This window comes from Rhinatrema bivittatum, chromosome 5 (assembly GCF_901001135.1).
Source record: "Rhinatrema bivittatum chromosome 5, aRhiBiv1.1, whole genome shotgun sequence".
NCBI classification, from domain to species: domain Eukaryota; kingdom Metazoa; phylum Chordata; class Amphibia; order Gymnophiona; family Rhinatrematidae; genus Rhinatrema; species Rhinatrema bivittatum.
This window is the reverse complement of record NC_042619.1, coordinates 31,440,638-31,467,763: the sequence shown is the minus strand read 5'-3', so window position 1 is coordinate 31,467,763 and position 27,126 is coordinate 31,440,638. Positions and strand designations below refer to the sequence as shown.

At 41.6% G+C, this 27,126-nt stretch overlaps 1 protein-coding gene across 1 annotated transcript in view; it reads left to right on the top strand.

Moving 5' to 3' along the window:
- TENM4 (teneurin transmembrane protein 4) overlaps positions 1-27,126 on the top strand; it is a 954,015-nt gene that overhangs the window by 626,489 nt on the left and 300,400 nt on the right. Inside the window, exon 13 of the mRNA XM_029602209.1 lies at positions 19,631-19,816. Within this exon, the coding sequence (XP_029458069.1) occupies positions 19,631-19,816 (186 nt within the window). The remainder of the gene's footprint in view (positions 1-19,630; positions 19,817-27,126) is intronic.

The window sequence follows — 27,126 nt, the reverse complement described above, 5'->3', positions numbered from 1 at the left end:
ACGGTGGCCAGCTTAGGGAAACAAATGCTCAATTTACCAATGTCCGTTTTCCTAACCTGTGGCTGTGCGTACAGCCACATCTCCTGGGTACCTGATGCTAAGGACAAACTAGGGATGCACAATTGATCCCTAGCACGTCCTTTTTAGCAGGGCACCTCATTAAAATACAAAATTCTCTCTACCATCCATGGCTTAATTCACAATCCAACTTCTACTTGGCTCTGTTCTTTATTACGGATTTATAAACCTGCACGACATTTAAGATCCCTCTCTCAAAACCTCCTAGATATTCCCTCTCCCAAACAAGCCAGGCTGGATGTCACCAGAAAGAGAGCCTTCTCGATAGCCGGTACTATTCTTTGGAATTCACTCCGAAATCCACTCCGGTCAATTTCAAACTCTTCTCATTTCAAAAAATCACTCAAAACTTATTTGTTTCAACTTGCATTTAAAACACTTAACACAAGACAAAACATAACATTCATCATACTCTATCGACTCATTTACAACCCCTACTCATTCCACTCTCCTTCTTCTACCCCCCCCCCCCCTCGTTAGCTACATCATCAATTTCTCATCTCATGCCCTCCCCCTCCTTCCCTTCCCACAGCAATAGTAAGTCCCATGGCAACAATTTTTGTTTCATTTATTTTGAGTAAATATTGATTTATTTTAAGCCAGAACTTGTTCTAGCTATTAGTTAATTTTATGTATATTTAAATTTAATTTGATTTTGATTGTTCTTTTAAAATTTTATTTTACCTAATGTAAACCGTTTTGACAAAATTTATTTTTATAGAGCGGTATATAAATACTTTTAAATAAAATAAAAATAAATTACCATACTGCATCATGCATCCAGGGGATGTGGCTGTGCACACATTAAAAAAATGGGTGCCCAGCATGGACACACGTTTTTATGTGCAACTCATTGCATCAGTCCCTCAAAAATACAGGATCTGTTAGCTATCCTAAGTATAATGGAACAATATATCTCTGTGACAGAATGGTCCAGGCCAGATTACCCCACCAATCTAGTTTTGAACATTTTAAAATGGCAGGTAACTATCGTCTCAGCAGCCCTTGCTCCATGTGCCTATGGACCAGTGTGATGGTTCCTTCTCTCAAGCTGACCAAGAGTCCGCCCAGTTCGCCAGTGAGGCGTGCTGACTTGTGTGCAGGTTCCAGATCTGGTGGCAGCTCGGCATGGAAACCAGTAACAGCGGTTTGGCAAGCCGACAGGTCTGCGTAAAGAAAGGTATTCCAAAGTGCCTTAAAGAGCAGGAGCAATGAATGCACGCACACACACACACACACACCTCTCTGAATCACACCTACCCAGTGATTTTTTTCACTATTTAATATCGGCCTCCAACCTATCTAATCTGGTTATTATAGTGATGGTTCTTCGGCTGGGGGCAACATACCAAGGCTTCTTTCCTGAATCCTGCAATCACAGGCCCTGAATCCGGTCCACCAGGTGTCACTCTTGATCAATGCTATGGATCCGTTCTCCCCCCCCCCCCCCCCCAATAGCGGCTTCTACAGCATCCCTAGCCCCAGCCAATCTAGGGTGCAGAAGACACAACTTGGGGAATCACAAGGGGTCCTTCCACACAGCAGTGCCACTGAGCCTCCACAGGTCAGCCCATGCTGACCATTTACATGGAAAAAAAATGCATCAAGCCCAGCTGTTTGTATTTTGTTGCAGTAATAATGTTTAATTCCATTTCATTCAGGAGGCAACACAGAATTTCATGAAAGTCTTAAAGTAAAATAAAATTTGCAGTAACAGGAGTAAGACAGGACGGGCTTTCATGCTGCAAATGTCGTTTTATGTATCTAGACACAGGAGAAATTCAAATCCACAAAGCAGGCAAGGAGGGGGGAGAACTCCCCCCTGTTTGCAGACTCATTTATGCAGCGAGAATTGTTCTTTTTCCCAGAAAATTGTAGTGTGGCTCCCAGGGAGCACCGAGATCCAATTAAACATCAGAGGCTGAGCATGATCCTGCAGATTGAAATGTATGTGTGCTTTGTTTAAACCTCTTTATGCAAGAATAAAGTCCAGCGAGAATGAGCGCTTGCATTACAGAACGTCAGAGGGCAGTCACCTAAGAGTAAAGGTCAGAGTCTCATAAAGTCACAGACAGATGCGCTGAAATCATGTCAGACGGAGATCTTTTGGGCCCCATGCCATGGGTCAGCTTTGTTCAATGTTTACGATGTGGTGTAAATAAAAAGAGCTTTCTACTGTAGCACAATAAATTACTAAGGGCCAGATTCGAATCTCAATTCGCAATACCCATCCCTCGTAGAAAGAGGAGTTAACGCTGCAACGCTTAATGCAACAACATGAGCAAAAAAATTTTCGATAACCCAGTTGGCCATTAACAGAAACAAAATAATTATGATTTCACCTTCTATGTTCTGATTTTTATTACATCACTGAGAAAGTATCCAGTTGTTCACCTCCGTTAGAACCACATGCAAAGCAAGGGCATTACGTTAACACATCAGAGGAAGATACATTAAAAATATGGAGGTAAATATTCAGACATGTAACTGGATAACTTGTCTGGCTATCCAGGATATCATAGGCACTTACCTGCTGAAGTTTTCCATTTAAGTCATTTTCCAGATAAAATTTAGCCAGATAACTTAGAGGTGTTTTGGGGGCATTCTGGAATGGAGTTAAATTATCTGGATAATGCCTTTATTCAGTTTTATCTGACTAACGTATCCAGCTAACTTTAGAACTGCTGTAGGATCATTCTAAGGTTAGTTGAATAAATGTTAAAACCACAAAAAAAAACCAAACAACAAAAAAACCAAGGAATTGAGCTGGCTCCAGTCCCTTTCCAATCCTAATTGTAACATTCTTAAAACGGCAGCAGCCCACCTAGCCCCTCAGCCCCCTCCCAATGCTAACTCTAAAATTATTAGGGCGGCGGCAGCAGCCCCCACTCCTCCATCTCAACAAAACAAATGAGAGCAGGAAGGGAGGCTCCTCTCCCAACCCCTTCACCCCCAGCCAGGATCCCCAGAGGTCACTGAAATGCAGACCAGGAGGAGTACAAACTCCTACCTCCTCCCACTACCTTAATACAGAATTGCCAGGAGCTCTGGGCACTATGTATTAATTTATTCAATTCACTGAAAGAGGATGGAAAAGCTCTCGTATGGAGATTAGATCTCTTTAGCTTGGAAAAGAGATGACTGAAAGGGGATATGATTGAAATTTATAAAATCATGAGTGGGGTGGAAGGGGTAAACAACACTAGGACTAGGGGTCACTCCATGAAACTAGTAACATGAAGATTTAAAATAAACCATAGGAAATATTTTTCACTCAGCACACAATCAAGCTATAAAATCTGTTGCCAGAGGATCTGGTCATGGTAACTGACATAGAGGGGGTTTAAAAGAGGATTGGACAAGTTTGTGAAATAAAAGTCCATAAGCAGTTATTAGCCAGGTAGACTTGGGAAAGCCAGCGCTTCTCCCTGAGATACAAGAATTAGATTCACTATTGGGGATCTAATGGGTACTTGTGATCTGGACTGGCCACCTCCGGAAACAGAATGCTGAATTCGACGGACCTTAGTCTGATGCAGTATGGCACATCTTATGTTCTTTTCATTGGCCCTTCAGTGACAACGGAAGAGCCAGTCCTTATTCAGAACTCAGTTGAAAGATAGCTGTTTAGGTTTAAAGTTATCTGGCCAAAGTTAGTGGATTGATATTTGATTACTATTATCACCTGTGGTATTTTTGGATCATACTGTATATAGTACTTAATTCCAACCTGTATAATTAAGATGAATAAGTAGTTTTCTTATTAAGCTATATTTGCTATTTGATAGCTTCCATGCCTTTGGCACCTCTGAGTCCAATATTCAGCCACTGAGCAGCTCGGCTAGTTAGCTGGATAAACATATCCAGCTAACTAGTAGGGTATATTCAGCAATACAGTTGCACCATCAGATATTCCCAGCTATCTTAAAGTTAGCCACATATGATGTGACTAGTGTTAGCCGCATAATTTAAATGGCTAACTCTGAATATCTGAGTTGGCTGCATAACTTATGCAGCTAACTCTGTTCCTTCCCAAAATGTCTCCCTCCTGCCCCCGACTTATGCAGCTAGAATTTAGCTGCATATGGCTTTTAATAGTTCAAGTTACAATTTAGACGGATAACTTTTCAGTGATCCATCTAATTGGCTTTTGAATATCGACCTTTATATTTGCAACTTCCACATTTACACACCCCTTTCTTGCTATGCAAATCCATCTATTGAAGACTGTCCAATATTTATGTAAGCAGTGTAGGCTGTTTCAGAACCATATCCAAGAACACAGGTTTTTGTTTTTTTTGGGAGGGGAGGGGGAAAAAGAGGGTTGTACTCTATCAACTTGAATCAAAAAGTCATATGACCACCAATTAATTACATTAGCATAGGTTAGATGTACATTATCCAATAATTACTGGAGGTGGAGTGCAGTATAAAGAAATTAAAAATATGGTATTAAGGAGGAAAGAAAGAACCACCAAAGCCTTTTATTGAAATCTCTTGTAATGCTTTCTTTGAAAGGTTTTCAAACTCCTTCCAATGAGTTAAAAGATAGTGTAACTTAAAAGGCTAATTAGCTTTGCCTTTTGTGTAGCAGGAGCACATGAACATTGCTCCACTGCAGGTCTCAACTAAATTACTTACATGGGAGTTTCCACAACTGAGGAAACAAGTTTTCAATCTTTGTCTGATGCAGCATTTATTTGTAATTGATTTTAATTATGAAGCTTTTTCTTGCATCAAGATTTCCCTATAAAATGTCTGAAAGAAGAAAACACTTTATTAATGATTGTGTAATTGCTCCCCACTTGTTTCCTCGAAATTCTGCAGGAGTGTTGCACTATTCCTCAGTTGAGGTAATTTGAAAGGAGACAACTGTTGCTTTCACAATATCAACTTGCTTTTTTCTTTGCTACATTTTTTTCCACTTTTATTTTTACTCCCTGTTTTTGTTTTTTGTTTTGCTGAAGGAGGAAAGTTGAGTTGGGTGTGTAGATCTGTACCCTAACATAGCCCTAAAGAAACGAGACGTGTTTGTTTATCTTTCCACAGAGAGTTTGAGAATCATTTTGTTTTGTATATTTTCACACTCATCAATTAAGAGCTCTCCCCTCCCCTTCATTCAAAAATAGTAAGACAACTTTATGGAAGATAGGCCAAGCAGAGATTATGAAACATAACAAAACTGCTGGCAACTTGAAGAATATGATGTGATAAATTAGTTTACATATGGCCTGGTTTTTATATCCTTTCTCTAACTACTCACTACTTAGTAACAGAGTCAGTGATAACAAGAAAAGGCCATCCAGCCTGCCCAGCCATACTGTTCAGACTGCTAAGGATACATCCCATTGGCCATCCACAGAATTTGACCTGTAAAGAGTTTACCTTATTCAGGACACTATTTGTCTTCCATTGTACTCCACCATCTTGGTAGATAAGCATTCAAGATACCTACTTAGTTACCTCCAGTACCCTCCTTTCCCATGCCTAACCTCAAAGCTCTATAATTATCTAGAAAGCCAGCAATATTAGCTTGGCGAATGCCCAAATATCTGGCCTCCTATTGCTCCTATGTAGTCTGTCAGACAGACCCATGTCTGTGTGAGTGCCTGAGTTTCTATTAGGACCCACAGTTATTATAGAACTTGCAGCCTACCAGAGAGACCCAGGTGCAAGTCATTTCTACCACTGCGGCCTGTCAAACAAAACCAACCACAAGGATTCCTGTGTTACCATTAGGACTTCTAACATTTTATATTAATATCTTTGCTGTACATTCTGACAGCCCCACCATCCATTGTTGGGGCTGTCAGAATGTAGCGAGTACGGCACTAGGCCATAACTTTTTGTTATCTCCACTTAGAGCAACTAAGGATCTTCTGTGTTTATCCTGTGCCCTCTTAAACACTATGTTAGCTGCTGTAAACTACTGGGAAAGACACACTGTCAGGCACAGATAGATAAGAATGCACCCAAATTTTATTAGCAGAGTTTGCCTGGCAATAAACAGTATATAAAGTTGCATTTTTAACCATTTTCCTGTTTAGTTATTCCAGTAAAAGCAAGTAAAGCTTGTAATGTCCCTGAACATAGCAGAAGCTGCATGTCCTCTCTTTCACTAGACAAAAGTCACGCAGTACAAACATTATTCTGTGAGTTTAATAAATTGTACATTCTTCATCTTACTTTCTAGGTGTAAAAATTGTCATCTCCTTCCTCAATTGTTTGTTGGAGGGGGCCTTTTATCACTAGTCACTCCAGTTGTTGTCCATTCTGAGCTTAAGGTGAATAAACACAGGGAACATAAATCAGCTTAATCTCAAAATCTTGGATTCCTATTGCCCCAAATTAATCCCTAGGCTAATTATCTATATGGACCAACCCTTATTGGATCCCCCTCTTCCTTCCAGGCTCCCAATTGGTTTACAGTTTCACCCTTAGTGGATCCTTCCATCTCCCAGGCTGTGTAACCAAGTACAAACAAATTTTAGGCTATGTGACCCCACCCTTTCCAGTAACTCGACCAGCTCCCGACAATCACTTAAAATAGGAATAGACCCAAAAATGTATTAACAAAGCCTACTACCTAAAATTGTTACCCTGAAAGATTTAACAATGTAACCCCTACCAAAAATTTATATCACCTGAATTTTAGCTGCTGCAGAAGTCTGGCCAAATTAAAGTCTTTAGCAAGGCATGCCTCTGTGCTGCCAGGACCCTTTGTGATATTTTGTGCTCCCTGCACTTCCTATTGTTCGTTGCAGTCTTCTTCGTTTAGACTTCTCTGCTAATGGCTTTGCATGCAGTTATCCCAAATGGAGCTTAGCTTCATCATCAGTATTTGGCTCATAAGTGGTTGATATCTAGTGCTAAGCCTCTTTCATTGGTTAGCCAGTTCATAGGTATCTGATTAATTGGCCTTCCAGATATCCCATTCAGTGTTTCTGAACCTTATTTTTATTATCTATTTAAAAGTATGTATTACTTGCTACTCCAATGATCATAGTGAGTTACAATAATAAAAATAATCATAAAATTACACAGTCAAAAACACAGTTATAATACAAACAAACTTCACTCATGTGCAAATGTTGTTCTGCAATAACTCAGGATATGGGGAGGAAAGGATTTTCCTAGTCAGCCTGTTTAAAGAACCAAATCTTAAAGTTCTTCTTGAACTGTCTTATATCTTTATATTAATCTTAGCTCTTCCATCCTGGAGTTTCATAGTATGAGCCCAGCCACTGATACTACATGTTCTTGCACCTCTCCTAAATGTGCTTGCCCTTATTGGCAGATCTAAGTGCTCTTTGTGGTATGCAAATGTGAAGGGTAGCACCCAACCAGAGTATGTCCTTATTGAAAACTATTCTATGGTTGAAGGTTATATTTTGTATTTTATTCAAAAGTGTACTGGTAGCCAGTATAATGAAGATAATATTTGAGTGACAATGACAATCAGAGGGACACTCTACAAGATCAGAAGTTGTTATCAATTAGCTAGAGTTAATTTCAAACCTGATTGGATGGCAAGCTATCAATGTAATACTTTAATTGTTAATATGATCTGTTTAACAAAAGTCCACAGTTTTATATCTGCAGTTGCTGGTTTGGACATATTCCCATGCTGTGCTGAATTCAGGCAATATGTGCCACCAACAGGTTCTTGTTATACAAAGGAAAAAACATACTCCAAAAAAGAGTGGGGCAAAAGCATTTAACAAAACAAAAATAACTGCAATATAAAAATAAGAAATACATTTATTACAAAAATTATTTATTTACGGTATATATATATATATATATATATATATATATATATACATACACACACACACAAAATAAAATGTTCATATTCCAACAATAAAGAACTGCATGAAACTAGTACACAAATACTCTAATGGTCCCATGAGAACCACACGAGAAGGCAGCTTGAGAAGAAATTCAGACTCAACCAACAAATTTTTGTTTTACAATGTAACACTCATTCAGTATGTTAACAGAGAAAACTAAGAGGTAATGTGCCTTTAAACAGACTTTTACAATGTCCCTGAATGAATCAGAAAAGTGTACTTTTACAATATTACATTCATTCACTAAACTCTTAGCCACTACTATGAAACGATGTTACCGAGATCATCAGGCACCTCCATTACTAATAATAGGAACAGTTGCATATACAGTGTACTATATGTGCCTATATGTGAACCATTGTGACAGTATTCTACTAAACGACGGTATAGAAAAGATTTTAAATAAATAAATAAATAAATTCCCTTGGGCAAGCTGTTGTAATAGCATGCCCAAGAGGAACACCTTCTAGTCTTTATTGTTAATATATTAGGAAGGAATGTGTGTGTGATATGTAAAGCGATTAAGATCAGATTCATCTTACTGACCCAGACTACCTCTCCCTTCAGTTTCCTGCTTTTGCTTCCAACTTCTGAGCTAGGAAGTAGGTTTGTGTATGTTCCTAGCTTAACAGGATATACCTGTAAGACAAGAAGTCAGTTGCCTGTCTGTATAAAATGATTCTAGTCTTTAAGCTTAGAAAGGCAAAATATATAATATGATACAAACAAAAAATATATTTCTTGATAAAGGGTCCTTAATAGGTATGCCTTTACTCTGCCACCATCCAACGTGGGAGGGCATTCCACACCTCCAGCATCCTCTCTGTGAAGAAATATTTCCTAACATTGCTCCTTAGCCTACTTCCTTGGAGCTTCATATCAGGACACTTTGTTCTAGAATATCATGTCCCCTGAAAAAGGTTTGCTTCTTTGTGCATTATTAATACTTGATGCTGTCAGACATGATACTGACCTAGATGGATCATTTAATCTTTCCCAGTATGTTACGTCATATGTTTCTTATTCATTTTTGTAAACAGTTTGATGTTACTTCCCTTTTCTCTCCCCATTCTCCAAAAATTCTTACATTTATATCATTGACATTTCCAGCATTTTCAGTACTTTCATTATAAATTTTGCTAGAGAGCATGTCTAGTGCAGTTTTTCTTTGCTTGAAGCTTGGGAACCCCATGTAGCATGGATCTTTTTTACAACAGAATGTTTTTTAGATAGCACAAAATATAATGTACAGTAGATAGATTAGAACTTAGATTTTAAGATGATAATAAAGGCTATTAGAATGTGGCTCTTTTAGGCTCAGCTCACTCAGGGGCCTATTTACCAAGGTGCAGAATTGCAATAACAAGCATTATTTCCCAATTAACACACTTTATTGACTAATAGCTTGCATTATTTCAGGATTTTTCATCTTACCCCAAAAATAAACCAGGCATAGCACAAATTAGAAGTAATGAGCTGCATCCAGTGCAAATGTATGCAAAGCAACTCATTACTATGGTAACGAGGTAACATAGCTTGCAAAAAAAAACTGCATGCTGCACTACCTGAGAAAGTTAGCTACACCTCAAGAGATGTAGCTGGCTTTCTCCTGGGAGTATCATCAAGGAGCCTGGTGTTGTTCCCTAGGCTACCATGTTAAAAGGCTCACAAGGTCTTATAGCATGTCCTCCTGGCCAAAATTCCTGGTGGCTTATAGGGGCAAAGGAAAAGCCCTTGTGTTCCCCACCCACCTGGTACATAAATAATTAAAAAGTGTGTGAGTGACTGTTGCGGGCGTGGCCTACGGCTGGTGTTGAGGGCACGGAGGCGTGGTCGCTAGCTCATGGGAGAGTGTGAGCCCCTGAACCACAGCACGACTCAGGGAGGAGCCCCAAGGCACACCGAGGGAGGTGAGAGCATGCAAGCATAGGCAGAGCAGGAACAAAGCAGGACAGGAACTAAGGCAAGGAACTTCAAAGCAGGAACAAGGCAAGGTCAGCCCTCTGCTGGACCTACATGCACCAGTGTGACCCAGCAACGCAATACTGGTCACAAGAGTGGCCCTCCGGCCACTCGGAAGCCCTTCCGGACCCACCACTTGGGAACGACGACTGCGTGAGGCCAGATGGAGGCTGAGAGCAAGAGCAAGCAAAGACAGGAACTTGGAGGACTCAGACGAGGACTTGGAACTTGGAAGACTTAGTCGAGGATTCAAGTTACTCTGAAGACTCGGATAAGGATTCTGGTTACTTAGAAGACTCAGACAAGGATTCAGGTTACTTGGAGGTCTCAGCCAAGGATTCAGGACTCAGGAGAAAGTACTGGGTGAGAACTGCATTGCAGCGCGCCCTACATAGCTGCACATGGCTGGTCATGGACCACGCAGAGCGTGAAGCAGACTCCAGGCGAAGAAGTGGAACTTGAAACTGGAACATGTCGAAGATTCAGTAGAGGCCTGCACTGGGGCATGCCCTACACAGCTGCCTGTGGCTGGTCGCAGACCACTCTGAAGTGGAGCAGGTTCTGGCAGAGTCTTGAGCATGGACGGAAGCAAGCACAAGGAACTCCGAAGACCGGGGCAGGATTCAAGACTCAGGATTCTCAGAAGCAAGGCATTAAAAACAGGAGTCTTCCGGAGGCTTGCGCTGCAGATGAGAAGGAGGCAATGTGCAACAAGGCGCCCTACACAGCCCCCATGGGCTGGTTACGGACCACGATGGTGGCACGCCAGGAAAGGTGGACACAAGGAAACTGGGAACTGATTGCAGAGGCGAAAACAAAGGCATCAGGACCAAGACATCAAGAACACAGAACATCAGGACATGGAACAGGCAACGAAGGAGCTCCGATGAAGGACAAAACCAGAAACATCAGGACGAGACCAGGAACACCAAAAACACGGAATGAAGAGCCATCTAGACAAGCGAAGACCACGGAGGACCTTGATCTGGCAAAGAACATGGACAACCTTGGGACCCATATCTGAAGGCCCTGAGGAACAGGAACTGAGCCCTTTTATAAGGCTGAAGCAGGAAGAGAGCAAAGGCTGGCTTCCGGTGGGGCCGCGGGCTTTTCCTGCCTCTGGCCCTTTAAATGAAGTGAAGAGGCGCGCAGGACCAAGGACAGTGGCATCCCTGCCGCATGGACAAAGAAGCAGGCCCCGACGGCGGCACTATGCCATGAAGGAAGGAGGACCTGGAGGTGGCTTCCTGCCGCGAAGAGGAACCCCAACGGCATGCAGGCCGTGAAGAGGGGATCCCAGCGGCGGCTCAGGGCGCAAAGGTGAAGGCGTCCTGGAGCGGCACTAGGCCGCAAAGAGAGAGAACTCGACAGCGGAGTCAGTGGTGGCGGCAGCCTGCCGCATGCGATGGCGGTCTGGGGCAGTGAAGGCCGCATGGCAGCGGCTGTCCGGAGCAGCAGCGCTGGTGGTAATGGTGGTGAGTGAGTGGAGAGGCCTGCGAGCAGGATGGGCTCCGCGAGCAGGATCTTAACAGTGACTAAGCCTCATGCCACAAATAGCCCTGCCTCAGGCCAAATCCCACCCTCATTCCAAATATTTCATTGTCCCCCTCCTACAGATTACTCTCCCTCCTCCAGTTTCCCTCCCAACTTACCCAGTAAGGCTGAGGGTCCAAATGGAACATGAATGATTCCCACTCACTCTTGTTCTACTGGCACTGCCTTTCAAAATTGTGCCAGCTAACCTGTGGCTCCACTTTGCACACAGTTTAGTAAATCCCATGGGAATTAATATGGTTAAAAATAGTATAAGAACATGCTGTTTTGCTGCAGGTTAGTAAATAAGTCCATGAGAGATGAAGGTTGAGAAACATTACTCCAGTGTGTCTGAGTCTGCAGCAAAAGCAGCAGTTCTTTAGCCTAGCTCCTGAAAATAGCTGAAAGGGCCTGACAGTGAATCCTGGTTCCTTGCACTTTCTTTTTTGGTTACATTTTATATCACGGGATGTTAGATTATATCAATTAGCAAAAAGACAATTTTTGAATTTTGGATTCTGCTTCTCTTTGCACAGTAAGAGTTCCTTTAAAAGGTGACTTAAACCAGTAAACTGAGCAACTATGAGGTGTAAATGACTGGGCAGCTACACATAGAAAGCCCTTTACATAATTGTTATTGGAAAAATATTTCAGGGAATTAACTTAAAAAGAAATTGCCATTGTCATCCAAGGGCCACAGATTTCTAATCATCAGGAAAGGTCTTATTCCCTAGAGTTTGCATGATGGTGCATCTCTTCTGGTCAAAATTTATTTATTTTATTTATTTATTATTTTTATATACCGACATTCATCTCAATTGAGATATCACACCGGTTTACATTCAGGTACTGTAGGTATTTCTCTATCCCCAGAGGGCTTACAATCTAAGTTTTTGTACCTGTGTCCATCGAATGACCAAAATGAGGTCATTCGATGGACACACTGTCTCAGAAGCTACACGTCCTTTATTGACAAGCTGCATTAAGTTCAGGACTAGCGTAACTGTATCTTAGGACGGAATTTCAGCCCAGTATCATGGTGGTATCCGCTAATAGGACATTTGTTTTATATAATGCAGAATTGGTAATAGAAAGGTAATAATGTAGGGAATTCTGGAAAGGGCAAACATAAATTATTAAACAAATATCTATCTTCCTTTCTATATATATATATATATATATATATATAGACTGTATCACCATGGAAGAAATAATCTTTCTAAATATAGCAGTGTTTATATATTTATTATAGTCTTAATAGGGGTAGAAGAATGTATATAATTTGGAGATGAGATATCAGAATTCACACTTGAGTTAAATAGACTTGTATGCATATTTTAGTAGCGGAGCAACATAGACTATGACAGCAGATAAAGACCATAAGGCCTTTTGAGTCTGCCCCATGTAGCACAATAAATCTGTCGAGGTAGGGGGCAAGCCGCTGTAGAAAGTACTACAGAAGCTAAGAAGTCAAGAATCTTAAGCAAATGGCAACATTTCTTGTACTAAACACTTTTCATGCATCATTTTTTTATTTATTTTTAATTTAATAACATGATAGCCAAAAAGAAAATGGGACTTTATAGATTTTCTCCTCTCTCTCTCTCACTGAATTCTGTAACAGTGGGGCCTTTGATATAGTGAACATAGGTTCATGTCCTATTTATTACATGCATATTTCTCAGGGATCAGAAATACACAGACTTGTGAGTAATCACTGAGCAGTATAGATTATAGTTCATGGAAACAATACAGAACTATTCTACATGAATCTTTTATTTACAAGTGCTTAAGGCATAAATTTTCAGTAGGGTGGCTAATGTATGCATCTGCTTTTCAGCCCACCCAAACCCAGCTGATTTTCAAACACTAGGTTACCACTATTCTTTGTATTTGAACAGAGACTTGGTCTATATATAGTTATACATCTCATTACTATATGTATGTAAAAATGACAAAGAGGCCAGTGGCACTTTATGGACTAACCAATTTACTGAGGCATAATCTTTTGAGGAAAAGAGTCCACTTTGTCAGAAGTGTGTCTGTAGTTTCCAACTACTCTTCCAAAATCCATTCCAGACTTGCCAAGTAGATAGAGCAACAGACTAAAAAACCAAGGAAGACTTCAGTAGGGGGTACAATTTTGGAAACTGTTATGAAGAATAAAATCGCAGAACATATAGATTAGACACGATTTAATGGGACATAGCCAGTATGGATTTACCCAAAGGAACTCTTTTTTTAGAAGGGGTAAAAAAAAGATGTGAATAAAGGTGAACAGTGAACAAGTGCAAGGTGATGATTATAGGGATAAATTACCTATGTTGTAGTAACATGATGTTAGATTCCATATTAGGAATTACAACCCTGGAAAAAGATCTAGGCATCATAGTTGATGTTACATTGAAATCGTCAGCTCACTGTGCTGTGGTGGTCAAAAAAGCAAACAGATTGTTAGGAATTATTAGGAAGGGTGTGGCAAATAAAACAGAGGATGTCATAATGCCTCTGTATCACTCCATAGTTAGACTGCACTTTGAATACTGTGTGCTATTCTAGTGGCCGCATCTCGAAAAATACGGTTGCACTGGAGAAAGTACAGAGAAAGGCAACCAAAATGATACAGAGCATGGAATGGCTCCCTTATGAGGAAAGGCTAAAGAAGTTAGGGCTGCTTAGCTTGGAGAACAGATGGCTGAGGGGGGATATGATAGAGGTCTATAAAATCATGAAAGGACTTGAACAGGTAAATGTGAAATGGTTATTTACTCTTTTGGACAATACAAGAACTAGGGTGCACTCCATGAAGTTAGCATGTTAACACATTTAGAATGAATCAGAGAAAATTATTTTTCAGTCAAGGCACAACTTAGCTCTGGAATTTGTTACCAGAGTATATGGTTAAGGCAATTAGTGTAGCTAGGTTTAAAAAAGATTTGGATAACTTTCTGGAGGAGAAGAACATAAACTGCTATTAATTAATTGGGAATAACCACTGCTTGTTGCCGACATTATCACAGGATCTATTTAATGTTTAGGCACTTGCCAGGTACTTGTGACTTGGAATAGCTGCTGTCGGAGTTGATGGACCCTTGGTCTGACCCAGTTTGGCATATCTTATGTTCTTATGTAAAGTTCGAATTCCACCGATAGCCCTTGTGAGGTCTTTAAGATCATGAGAGGTCTTGAACGAGTAGATGTGAATCGGTTATTTACACTTTCGAATAACCGAAGGACTAGGGGGCATTCCATGAAGTTAGCAAGTAACACATTTAAGACTAATTGGAGAAAATTCTTTTTCACTCAACGCACAATAAAGCTCTGGAATTTGTTGCCAGAGGATGTGGTTAGTGCAATTAGTGTAGCTGGATTCAAAAAAGGTTTGGATAAGTTCTTGGAGGAGAAGTCCATTAACGGCTATTAATCAAGTTTATTTAGGGAATAGCCACTATGTGCGTAAAAATACACAAAAGCCTGAAACACCAGCCTTTCTGCATGTTTTGGGGTATTTTGCTTTTATTTACATGCATGGTCCCCCAGCTGCAAAACTCTTCACCCCTTAGTACATTGTCCTCTGTGAGCTGACTTTTGAAAGCCATTTACATGTATAAAATCTGATTTTATGCACATAAATAGCTGTAGTGAAATAGCCCAGGACTCTGTTCACCTAAAACAGGGATGGTAATTTTAAAACAAGTTAATGTGCACCCGCAAAAGTTACCCAGCTAGAATTTAGCAGGATAAGGGCTGAATATTGCCGGGTATGCCATTTAGACAGCTATTATTAACCATCTGAATGGCTTTTGAATATGGATCCCCTAATTTCATTAGGATCCTAAATTTAGGAGCTTAAAACGTGAGTGGCTAGGGGGGTGGAGTTAGGGTGGGAAAACAAAGTTAGGAGCTTAGCACTGATTTTTAGAACTAGGCACCTAATTTAGGTCCCTAAATATAGGAAAATAAACAGCAGCCCAAAATTTAGGACCTATATTTATGTGAATTTTCAGCTGAAAACTTAGGTCCCTGAAAATAGGGGCCTAACTTAGGAATATAATTTAAAGGCCTAAATTTAGGTGCTCATCTTTTTTTGAATATCTGCCCCACACTTTTTACTAATCTGGTGTAAAATATATCTTTCACAACTCTTTGCAGGCTGTGATAACTTTTTATTGTGGTACCTCTTATGGCTTAACTAAACTTTCTAGTAAATTTCTTCTCTAGTGGTGAGTCCTCCCAAAATCATCGAAAAATATAATAAAATGCAAAAAACAGGAGCCCTAATTAAATTTTTTAACTAAATGCAAATATTTATTATTGCCTAAAAACATGTTACTCGTAAATATTTAAATGACAAAATTGAAGGGCTACTGTCCTCACTCAATGCAATCAAACATACACAATATGTGAGGATTAATTATGTCTTAACATTTCATCCGTTTGTTTTTCACCTTCAGAAATTGGTATCAGACTGCGTGCTCAATCGCTTAGGCTCTTGCCCTATACAGGGCTACAACCTCTTTCATGATGGCAATGGCACTAGAATAGTAACTTCATTTACCAATTTCACTAATGTACTCTTTTTATTATATATACCAATTTTTAACTTTTTAATCGTTTTAAAAATTTTTACTTGTCTTGCCAAATTCATGACAACCTCTCCGCACCGTTGTGTGAACTTGTCCCGTAAATATCCAAATCAACTGCCTGACAGGCAGTGCTATCAACCAATATGTGTGTGTGACTGCTAAGCCCGTAAATGCCTGTAAAATCTGTATTGTGTGTGCTAAGCAGTCACACACACATATTGGTTGATAGCACTGCCTGTCAGGCAGTTGATTTGGATATTTACGGGACAAGTTCACACAAACATAGAAACATAGAAACATAGAAATGACGGCAGAAGAAGACCAAACGGCCCATCCAGTCTGCCCAGCAAGCTTCACACATTTTTTCTCTCATACTTATCTGTTTCTCTTAGCTCTTGGTTCTATTTCCCTTCCACCCCCAGTTTTAATGTAGAGAGCAGTGATGGAGCTGCATCCAAGTGAAATATCTAGCTTGATTAGTTAGGGGTAGTAGCCGCCGCAATAAGCAGGCTACACCCATGCTTATTTGTTTTACCCAGCCTATGTTATACAGCCCTTATTGGTTATTTTTCTTCTCCCCTGCCATTGAAGCAGGGAGCTATGCTGGATGTGCATCGAAAGTGAAGTATCAGGCACATTTGGTTTGGGGTAGTAACCGCCGTAACAAGCCAGCTACTCCCCGTTTTGTGAGTGCGAACCCTCATTTTCTCCCCTGCCGTTGAAGCAGAGAGCTCTGCTGGATGTGTGAAGTATCGGTTTTTCTTCTCCCCTGCCGTTGAATCAGAGAACTATGCTGTATATGCATTGAAAGTGAAGTATCAGACTTATTTGATTTGGGGTAGTAACCGCCGTAACAAGCCAGCTACTCCCCTCTTTGTGAGTGTGAATCCTTTTTTCCACATTTCCTCTTGCTGTTGAAGCTTAGAGCGATGTTGGAGTCACAGTAAGCATGTGTATGTTTATTTAATAAGGGTATTGACTCCAGGCAGTAGCCCTCATTCTGGCGAGTCACCCACTCTTCATTGGCGGCCTCTTGACTTTATGGATCCACAGTGTTTATCCCACGCCCCTTTGAAGTCCTTCACAGTTCTGGTCTTCACCACATCCTCAGGAAGGGCATTCCAGGCATCCACCACCCTCTCCGTGAAGAAATACTTCCTGACATTGGTTCTGAATCTTCCTCCCTGGAGCTTCAAATCGTGACCCCTGGTTCTGGTGATTTTTTTCCTACGGAAAAGGTTTGTCGTTGTCTTTTGATCATTAACACCTTTCAAGTATCTGAAAGTCTGTATCATGTCACCTCTGCTCCTCCTTTCCTCCAGGGTGTACATATTTAGATTCTTCAATCTCTCCTCGTACGTCATCCGATGAAGATCCTCCACCTTCCTGGTCGCCCTTCTCTGTACCGCCTCCATCTTGTCTTTGTCTTTTTGAAGATACGGTCTCCAGAACTGAACACAGTACTCCAGGTGAGGCCTCACCAAGGACCTGTACAAGGGAATAATCACTTCCCTTTTCTTACTCGATATTCCTCTCTCTATGCAGCCCAGCATTCTTCTGGCTTTAGCTATCGCCTTGTCGCATTGTTTCGCCGATTTCAGATCATTAGACACCATCACCCCAAGGTCCCTCTCCTGCTCCGTGCACATCAGCCTTTCCCCGCCCATCGAATACAGTTCATTCGGATTTCCATTCCCCATATGCATGACTTTGCACTTCTTGGCATTGAATCTCAGCTGCCATATCTTCGACCAATCTTCCAGTTTCCTTAGATCTCGTCTCATTCTCTCCACTCCTTCCGGCGTGTCCACTCTGTTGCAGATCTTAGTGTCATCCGCAAAAAGACAAACCTTACCTTCTATCCCGTCCGCAATGTCGCTCACAAAGATATTGAACAGGACCGGTCCCAACACCGATCCTTGCAGTACACCACTTAAAACCGCTCTCTCTTCAGAGAAGGTTCCATTTACCATCACACATTGTCTTCTGTCCGTCAACCAATTTGCAATCCAGGTCACCACCTCGGCACTCACTCCCAAGCTTCTCTTTTTATTCACCAGTCTCCTGTGCGGAACCGTATCAAAAGCTTTGCTGAAATCCAAGTATATGATATCGAGCGCTCTTCCTCGATCCAATTCCTTGGTTACCCAATCAAAAAAGTCAATCAGGTTTGTCTGACAGGATCTTCCTCTGGTGAATCCATGCTGCCTCTGGTCCATCTCCAGCGCTGCCTCTGGTCCATCTCCAACGGTGCGGAGAGGTTGTCTTGAATTTGGCAAGATAAGTAAAAAATTTTAAAACGATTAAAAAGTTAAAAATTGGTATATATAATAAAAAGAGTACATTAGTGAAATTGGTAAATGAAGTTACTATTCTAGTGCCATTGCCATCATGAAAGAGGTTGTAGCCCTGTATAGGGCAAGAGCCTAAGCGATTGAGCACGCAGTCTGATACCAATTTCTGAAGGTGAAAAACAAACGGATGAAATGTTAAGACATAATTAATCCTCACATATTGTGTATGTTTACTCGTAAATATTTAACATCGATCCAATGGATCAAGAATTATCCATGATTGAAAATTTAGATACATTAGAAATGTAGAATATGGTGGCGGGTAAGGAGCATGAGACCCATCTGCTCTGTCCGGTTTACGCCCATTCTGTGGACGTTCGAATTGGAAATGCCCGTAAAATGCAAATTACACGGGGGGTGGGGGGAGGGGGAGGCTTGAAGGGTGTCAGCTCCGAGTTCATGCAGAAAACGTTAAGCTGGTTTCCATTGACATCACAAGCTCTCTGTAGCAAAACAGAAGTTCATGATAAGAGGCTTTCTCTGTATTTTCCAAGCCTGAGTTCTTTAAGAGGTGTACAGTGACAGGTTAGCAGACGTGAAACAGAAACTGTTCAAGCTGCAGTACTGGCTCAAAGCTAATCCGAGAGCTGAGTACAATGCGCCGGATCTGACTGAAGGCATAAAAAAGGAGTTTCTGAGGAGAGCGACAAAAGATGCCCATCAGGTGCCTCGAGAAGACAGACGCAGAATGTTCTTTATGCGCATCTACCAAGACAGAGTCAACCATAATGAAAACCTTAGCCCAAGCCATAGGCATCTGACTTTATGACTCTTTAGTGTTAATACCAGTGATTTATTCCTCCATTGTTTTCGTACTTGATGAGTGTTTAATAAATACATTTGACTTTGGTTAACGTTCCTTGGAAGAGCCTTCTCCATTTCCTCTTCCACCCCCACCCCCCTTCCAGTCTCCCCTCATCGGATTTGGGCTGTTACAAAGGCTTTAGAAGTGTGATTGAATTAAAAAGCAAATCTTTGGATCCATTGAGGCAGACCTTTAGAGTCCTTGTTTGTGTGTGTGTCTCCCTCTCTTTTTCTTTTTTTTTTGTAATCTACTTATTTGATTCTTATTGTCACAAAGGATTAGTGCTATGAGCTGCAGGAATTCCTTTCATTCTCCTCAAAGTGAGGTAGCGAAGTGTGGCTGGATTTCTTTTCAACAATAACATCTGGAATTTTTTTTTCTTTTTCTCTTTCCCCCTCCTCCTCCCCATCTTCCCCCCACCCACCCCCACCTTTTTTTTTTCTCCCTCCTCTCCCACAGAGATTTGTGCAGCGGACTGCGGCGGCCATGGCATATGCGTCGGAGGCACCTGCCGCTGTGACGAGGGCTGGATGGGCTCCGCCTGTGATCAGCGGGCATGTCACCCACGCTGCAGTGAGCACGGGACATGCCGGGACGGCAAGTGTGAATGCAGCCCAGGCTGGAATGGAGAGCACTGCACCATTGGTAGGGAGAAAGCAAATAATTTAAAAAAAAAAAAAAAGAAAGAATGAAATAGAAAGGGCATGCTTAATTGAATATGTTCAGCTCGGTGTTGCATGAGCGCCTTTGTTCTGGGATTTCAGTTCTGACATACGGTTGTTTTTTGGTTTTTTTTGTGGGAACAAGACAAAATGTCCTTTCGTTTGGTGAACAGATAAGTATTTTTATAAGGCAGAACAGATCCGATTGAATAAAAGGATCAGTAGGATACCAGGACAGGTTTAATATGACAAAAGGAAGCAACAGGTCCCACTCACCTTCTATGAATATAATTCTGAGCTCACCATTTTTGTTGAACTTGTCAAGTCACAATTGACAATACAACTTTGCTCATCCATTGCACTTTTCCTTATAAACGTTTAAATAAAATCAAATTGCTAAAACAAGTAGAAACCAGGGGAAGTACAGCACCGCCACAAGTATTTTAAAGGAGAACGTCCGTACTCTTTTCCTCTAAATAGACATTTGACTACCTGCTTTTTCAAGGCATCATAAAATAATCATTTATTGCTTAAAGTAAGAGTAAAACCATATTTCTTTTGGAAAAAAAAGTATTCCATAGCAAGGAGGTTTGAACCCTGACTGCTGTGGCTCTAAGCCCATTGCTCTAACCAGCAGGCTAGTCCTCCACTTTTATTATCAGTGGATAATGTAGTGTGGTGATTACGTATGCAAATGTAGTTCAACAAACAATCATAGGTGAGAGCTTTTTGCTAGGCTAACATACTAGCTTTCAAGAACTGTTCTTCCTTCGTCAGGTCCGTGCAGTAAGAGCTAAGATGATAATGCCCGAGTATACAAATAAATTGCAATCTAGTTTACCATAGCGGTATTTGTTTTCGGAATGCCCCTGTTAAAGCCCTTTGGATTTGTTTTAAAGTGTTTTATCACTTCACTTTCAAGTGTCTTACGTTCTTGGGTGGTTTTCTGGTTCCCTTTTAGCATCCTAGTCATGAGGGGGTCATTGGTATAGTTGTCTGGCATGGAAAAATGTTCCCTCAGAGGACTGTCACTTTCCTCTTCTCTGTGATGTGTTATCTTGTCTGCGTCTGGCACATGTCACCAGTGTAGCGCCCCCCCTCTCTGCACTGGGCAATCCAAGAGCCTGAATGTGATCCATGTGTGCTGCCAGTCTGTCCTGTATGGCCCAAAACAAACAAACAAAAAAAAGTCAGGAGCAGCTGTGGGGCCCTGTGATAATGCGCTGGCACAGTTTGCAGTGCGGTGTCTTGCAGGGTTTAGTGACATTTTCTTCTCTTTGAGTTTGTTTGAAGCTCGCTTCTCACCAGTTTTTGCTTCAGATTAGGTAGTTGTCGGAAAGCTAGAGCTGGAGGAGCAAGGAATAGTGCCTGTCAGTGATTCATTCTTCAAACAAAAAAGGCTCAAACCGTAAAATCATCGCCAAGAAAACCGCATCTTCACTTAGAACACCTAGGGAGGGCCTACATCAGTACAAAGAGAGGCAAACCACAGAGCAGGTACCCCTTATAGCAACTGGGCTACAAACAGTAAGAAAAATCATGCAAGAGCCACAGCTGCTACTGGAGTCTTTGTATTCTTGACAATGCTTCATAAAACTATATATGTCACAGGCCTTAAGAAATCTTTGCCAATATCGTTTCTCCTTGAAAAGAAATATTAGCTTTTAGAGAAAATGCCAGCACAGCCAAAAAAAAAAAAAATGCACTTGAAGGTAGTCCCTGCAGCTTCATTGTTTGGGCATTTACCCATCCCATTCTTTTTCATCCCATTTCCATTGCCAAGCAGCCTCTAAAGAATGGTCTTTTAATTACACTGGAAGTGTAATTCTGGTCAGCTTGATGGCCAGCTGACTGACACTCAGAGCTGCCAAATGAAAAGCCTTGAGTTCCAGTTCAGCGGCCACCTCTGGCTCTCTCTGCTTGGGCTGCCCGGGCCCTGAGGATGCTGCTGAGAGAGAACTGAAGCTCTCACTCTCAAGCCGATCCAGTACAGCGCGCCCCGGCCAAGCACCCCTCTTTAACCTGTGGTTGGACGCACGTCCACAACCCCTGCCCAGAGCAGGCGTTTATTTCTGAACAGCCCAAAAAAAAGTGTACAGAAAAGCAGAAAACACTTTATATCGTGGAGATGTTAAGTCGGAGGAACAATAAGGATAGAATATTTAAAAAAAAAAAAAAAAGCGTCCCGACAGTCGGATTAGGAAAAGGAACGCTCAGAAAATTGAGCGTCCGTTTTCCTAACCCGCCGACAGCCGACCTCTTCTGGTGCACCCGCTGCCGAGGAGGTGGTAAGGGCACACATTTGTCCCTAGCGCCTCCTTGGCAGCGCGGCCCCTCGTTTAAATACTAGATCACGCGCCAGGAGAGGTGGCTAGGTGCACTTTAGGTAAGCGGGTGCTCAATACTGAGCGCCCGTTCTCCACGCTGCTTTATTTGGATTGGCCTGTTTGTGGCAAAATCTGGCAGATGAACATAGGCAGTGGAGGGGAGTGGTCTCCTGCTGTCCCAGCCACAGGAAGTCGCTTCAGCATTTGGCCTACATCAGGAGCACGCAAACCAGTCCTGGTGATGCCCACCTCCCCAGCCAGTCGAGTTTTCAGGATATCTCTAATAAATGTGCATGCACTGCCTCTAGGGTTTACAAATATTTCTCATGCGCATTCCTTAGGGATATCCTGAAAACTCAACTTGGAAGAGGGAGGAGAAGGACCGGATTGAGCACCCCCTGGCTTAGGTATCAGGAGAACATTGAAATACCGGATACCCTGTGAGATGGTTTCCCAGTAAGAATGCACGCTATGTGGGAATAGCGTACAGAAATGCACGTGCGCATGGTTTATGAGCATGCAGTGCGCACCCTTCCTGCTGTATGAGGAAAGAGATCTAGAGAAAGTTATTAAAAAATAAGGGAGATAGAATAATTCTGTTTGTCTAATTTATCAGATTTGTAGCACTTCATGGTCTGATTGGTTTAATAAATGCATTGCATATCTGTGTGCTAGCAGTTTTATTGATATCCTAATTTCGACACAAGCTCTTGTTTCTGAAGCTGCATGCTTTACTTCTTGAAACATTTCCGCTGATAAATTCAGAGAATGTAAAAATGATTGGGCAAAGTTATAAACGTCAAGGAAAAATTGCATAGTGTGACAGAGAAGAAAAGTAATGAGCTTGTAATACTGGCGCAGATGAAAGGACATTCACTTGGAATTACATTAAGTGTGTGATAAGCATTCCCCTTGTCCTGGTGTAATTTTCCTGCATGTTGTATTGAAATTGTTCCTTATATGTCAGTGTCATTATCCTGCCTGCTTCACCACTGAGAAATGCAATCCCTTTGCTGACATAATGCTTTGATAACATTGTCACGCATGCAGGTAATGTTGAAAAACAGAGATGATACTGTAAGAGAAAGCATTTCCATCCATTTTCCATGGGGGTAGGAAAAGCAGTAAGAGACACTTGATATCTTTCAAAGCACCAGTCTGTGCTGCCTTTTGTTACCAGAGAAAGGGGATCTTGTTGCTTTAAATCTTGCTGATGCAGGGATTACATATTAAATGGGCAGATGACTTCTCCTGTCCTAGGCTTTTTTCTAATTACAGTCGTGAACTTTCTTCCTGGGAAATGGATGCAGAGGCTTACATTTATCATTCTAGTTCAGAACTTGAGTGCCTCCAGATAAGATGGTGGAATGCAAAGTGGACCGTTTATAGACTGTGGATGTTTTGGAAACACAGAAGTGTTTCCTAAATACCCAATAGACTAAACAATTTGAATGGTGCAGCCTATTTATGAGAAGGGGCTTGTGCTCTTGTGATGATTGGCTCTTTAATTCCTGATTGATAGTGGCAATGTAAGTGGCCAAATGTACTATGCAAAAAATGTTTGCACATCTGACCCAAAGTCAATTAATTAGAAAACCCAAGCAGGCCAGTAAGGGGCTACTTTCTCCTCCCAGTAATAACGAATCTTGGCTTACTCGTGACCCAAGGAACAGATGTCTGGGTTAGGTAACCTGCATTGTAAGGCCCATCCAGGCAGTCCCCCCCCTACTTAAAAGATTAAAGATGACCCCACTGCTGAAAATAGAGACCCCCAACCCCCACTCTCCTCTGTCAGTCCCAAAGAATATGGCTGTAATCCTGGATCACACAAACATATTACTTTTTCTGAGGAACAGTACTAGGAGCAGCAAGACCAGTGAGCAAAATGAAATGCAGGCACATGCAAATAAGAGACTTTTCTCAATATACTGTGCTCATCCTATTTTATTGCATAGGTAAAATGTTCCACTTCCATCAAACAAGCCTGCAAGTTTAATAGAACGATGTTTAAATTTTTACCACCACTGTCATAACACTTTATTGAGAACTTAATACAGACTATGGAAGATGCTTATATCTAATTTGACTAGCACCTTGTGTATTTATGATTAAACTTATTTATGATTAAACTCGATGAGCTGTGTTCCCAAGCGAGAGAGAGCCGCTTGTAAGACCTGCCTGAGTTTTAAAGTCATTCTCAAATGTCTAACACAGAAAAGGGTACTGCATCAGCGCACTCCCATCTGCTTCCTGCAGACTTTTCCAAGTCATAAAATTGAAACCATGAATATTCATAAAAATCAATGGGAGATGTTTTCTTTTCTCAACAGAATCCTAGTAAAATAGCTAAAGATCACATCATTAACTGGGAGGAATTTTATAACAACCAATAGTACGGGAGTTCTCAGTCTTTGGGACACACCCAGCCAGTCACGTTTTCAAGATATCCACAATGAATATGCATGAGATAGATTTGCATGCAGATCTACTCCATGCATATTCATTATGGATTTCTTGAAAACCTGACTGGGTCGAGAACCACTACACTAGTCCATGGTCTGCCTATTCATGGCATGGGATTGTAGATGGGGGGGCAGACCTTCTTCCATTCTTTGTCTTGGGGTGCTCTCGTTCCGTGTTTTCTTCCTTTCCTAACCCCTTTCCCCTCTGTAGCGCCTGCAGAGCCTCATTGCATGATCCATGCTGCACTTACTCAGTCCTACCCTAAATGTCTTGTCTTTTATCTCCCCAGCTCACTATCTGGATAAGGTAGTGAAAGGTACTGTATGGTCACCCTTCTTTTGTTTCTGTTGTCTTTGTGTAAAACAGAGGAAAGCCTCCTGTCATGCTGTCGTTATGTCATCGGCCCACAGTGCACTAAGGCTGAGCAAGTCTAGACTTTAGAAAATGTGCTTAACTCTTTTTCTTTTGCCCGTGGGCCTCTGATCTCCATGCTGATTTTGTACTGCTGTTTCTTTCTCATATCTCTGTTTCTTCAATGTCTCTTCTTGCCACCAACTAGGTGAACGAAGTCAGGAGGAAAATGGCCATAAGGACCAAGTTCTTGCATCTTCTCTTATTGATTTTATTTTTTTTATCTCTGTTATTTATTTTTCTTGTGTCATATGTTCATTAAGGATCCATTAAGGAACTGCCATAGGTGGTTCAGTTAGATTTTGTCATTATTCTTTGAAGCTTGTCACAAAACTAAAAGTGTTTTGATGTCTTCTTCTCTGTCCTTACTTGCTTTGAGGTGCTGAGTTGTATCATTTTTGTGACACCCATTCACAGCATGATGAATCCAGTGAAAAAGGGGGCGAGGGGGGGCGCGGGCCTGCGAAAGGCCGCAGCACACCCCAGCGGTGTGATTTCGCCAGCCGCAGCCTTTTGCACAAATAGCGCCACCGTAAAAGGTGGCGCTATTTGCCGCGCTACTGCCGGCGATAATGTCCCTCACATTATCGCCGGCAGCGCTGTGGCACAGCCGACTCCTCCCCCTCCCCGCCCTGACTCCTCCCCTCCAGCTAATTAACATCCTATCGCACGCGAAAAGCCCCTTTTCGCGTGCAGTAGGGGTTTATCGCGTGCGTTAGGGCCTAACGCACGCGATAAACGTTTAGAAAATAACCCCCTAAGTTATGGAGACAGTGGGCCACAGAGACTTTTGCCTCCACAGGCCAGTGCTTTGAAATTGACTTGAGTCAGTTGTTCCCAGAAGTCATTGCGACCTGTAATAAGATTTGATGGCCTGTCTGAAATGACTTTTTCTTCCTAGTGTACTTCCCGGTAGACCAGTGTACGCATTGCTAAATCCACCCATCACAGCCTGGCACTAACTGGAATCTCGCTATAGCTAACAGTCTGCTGAGAAAGGCGAAGACTTGGATGGGTTGGAAAACATCGTCATCTCTAGTCCTGATCCTTTCAGCCCAGAAGGGTTGAGGCTCATGGGCGAGGCTTCCTGCGAAACATTGGGAAGGCAACCATTTGCAATCCTGTTTTTCTGGCACTGATATCAGTTGAAAGAAAAGCAACATTTGCTGCCAAAATGGCAGTGACCCAGCAGTTTTCGTTCTGCTCCTTTGTACGTTTAGTCCTGTCCTCATCTGGGGTCCAAGCACCAGGGCAGTCATAGGCCCTACATCCAGCCACTTTTATCACCATAGTGTGATGACTTTTGACAGCATCCCTTCCCCCCACAGACAAGGCTGCAAAAAAAAAAAAAAAAATGCCCTCCACAGTACCCCCAGCCCCCTGACAGAGGCAGCGAAAAATCCCACTTAGGGATTGAAGAGGGGGGGCCTACCGCATGGGAATGCACAGCACTTACCCACAGCCTCCAGGTCGACTCGCCAAAATGTTTTTAATTAATCAGTTTGGCAAACAAAAATCTTTTTGTTATTGAGATTTTCTTTCATTCTTCAGAAGATAAATGCATGGGTTCTAACAGTCTTTAGAAAACGGTGCCTGCAGCAGCCAGGTATGCGACAACAATACAGTAGAATGTACTAATGGGTAGCATTAAAGAGAGAAAACGTTTATAAATAAGCAGTGCGATTATTCTAAAAGGTGCACATCTTTTGTTCCAAATAAATAGTATAAATACATACATCGAAGGCGTGAAATAGCTTTAGACAAAAAAAAAAGAGAGAGTGAAGACCAGATAAAAGAAGAGAAAGAACATTGCTTATTTTGTGACTGTAGGATCGGTGGCACTCCTGTGAAATATATTTATTTATTTATTTATTTAACTTCTTTTACTATACCGACACTCAAGACCAGGTCTTATCGTACCGGTTTACATTAGAACAAGGGGAAAAAAACCAATTAACGTATAAGTGGAAATGAGAAGTTACATTAAAACAGGGAGAGTAAAAACATGGATGTCGGAAGATAGGACAGAATTAAGTAATCAAACCATAAGTTAACAAAAATTCCAAACTATAAATTAACATAAAACAATAAA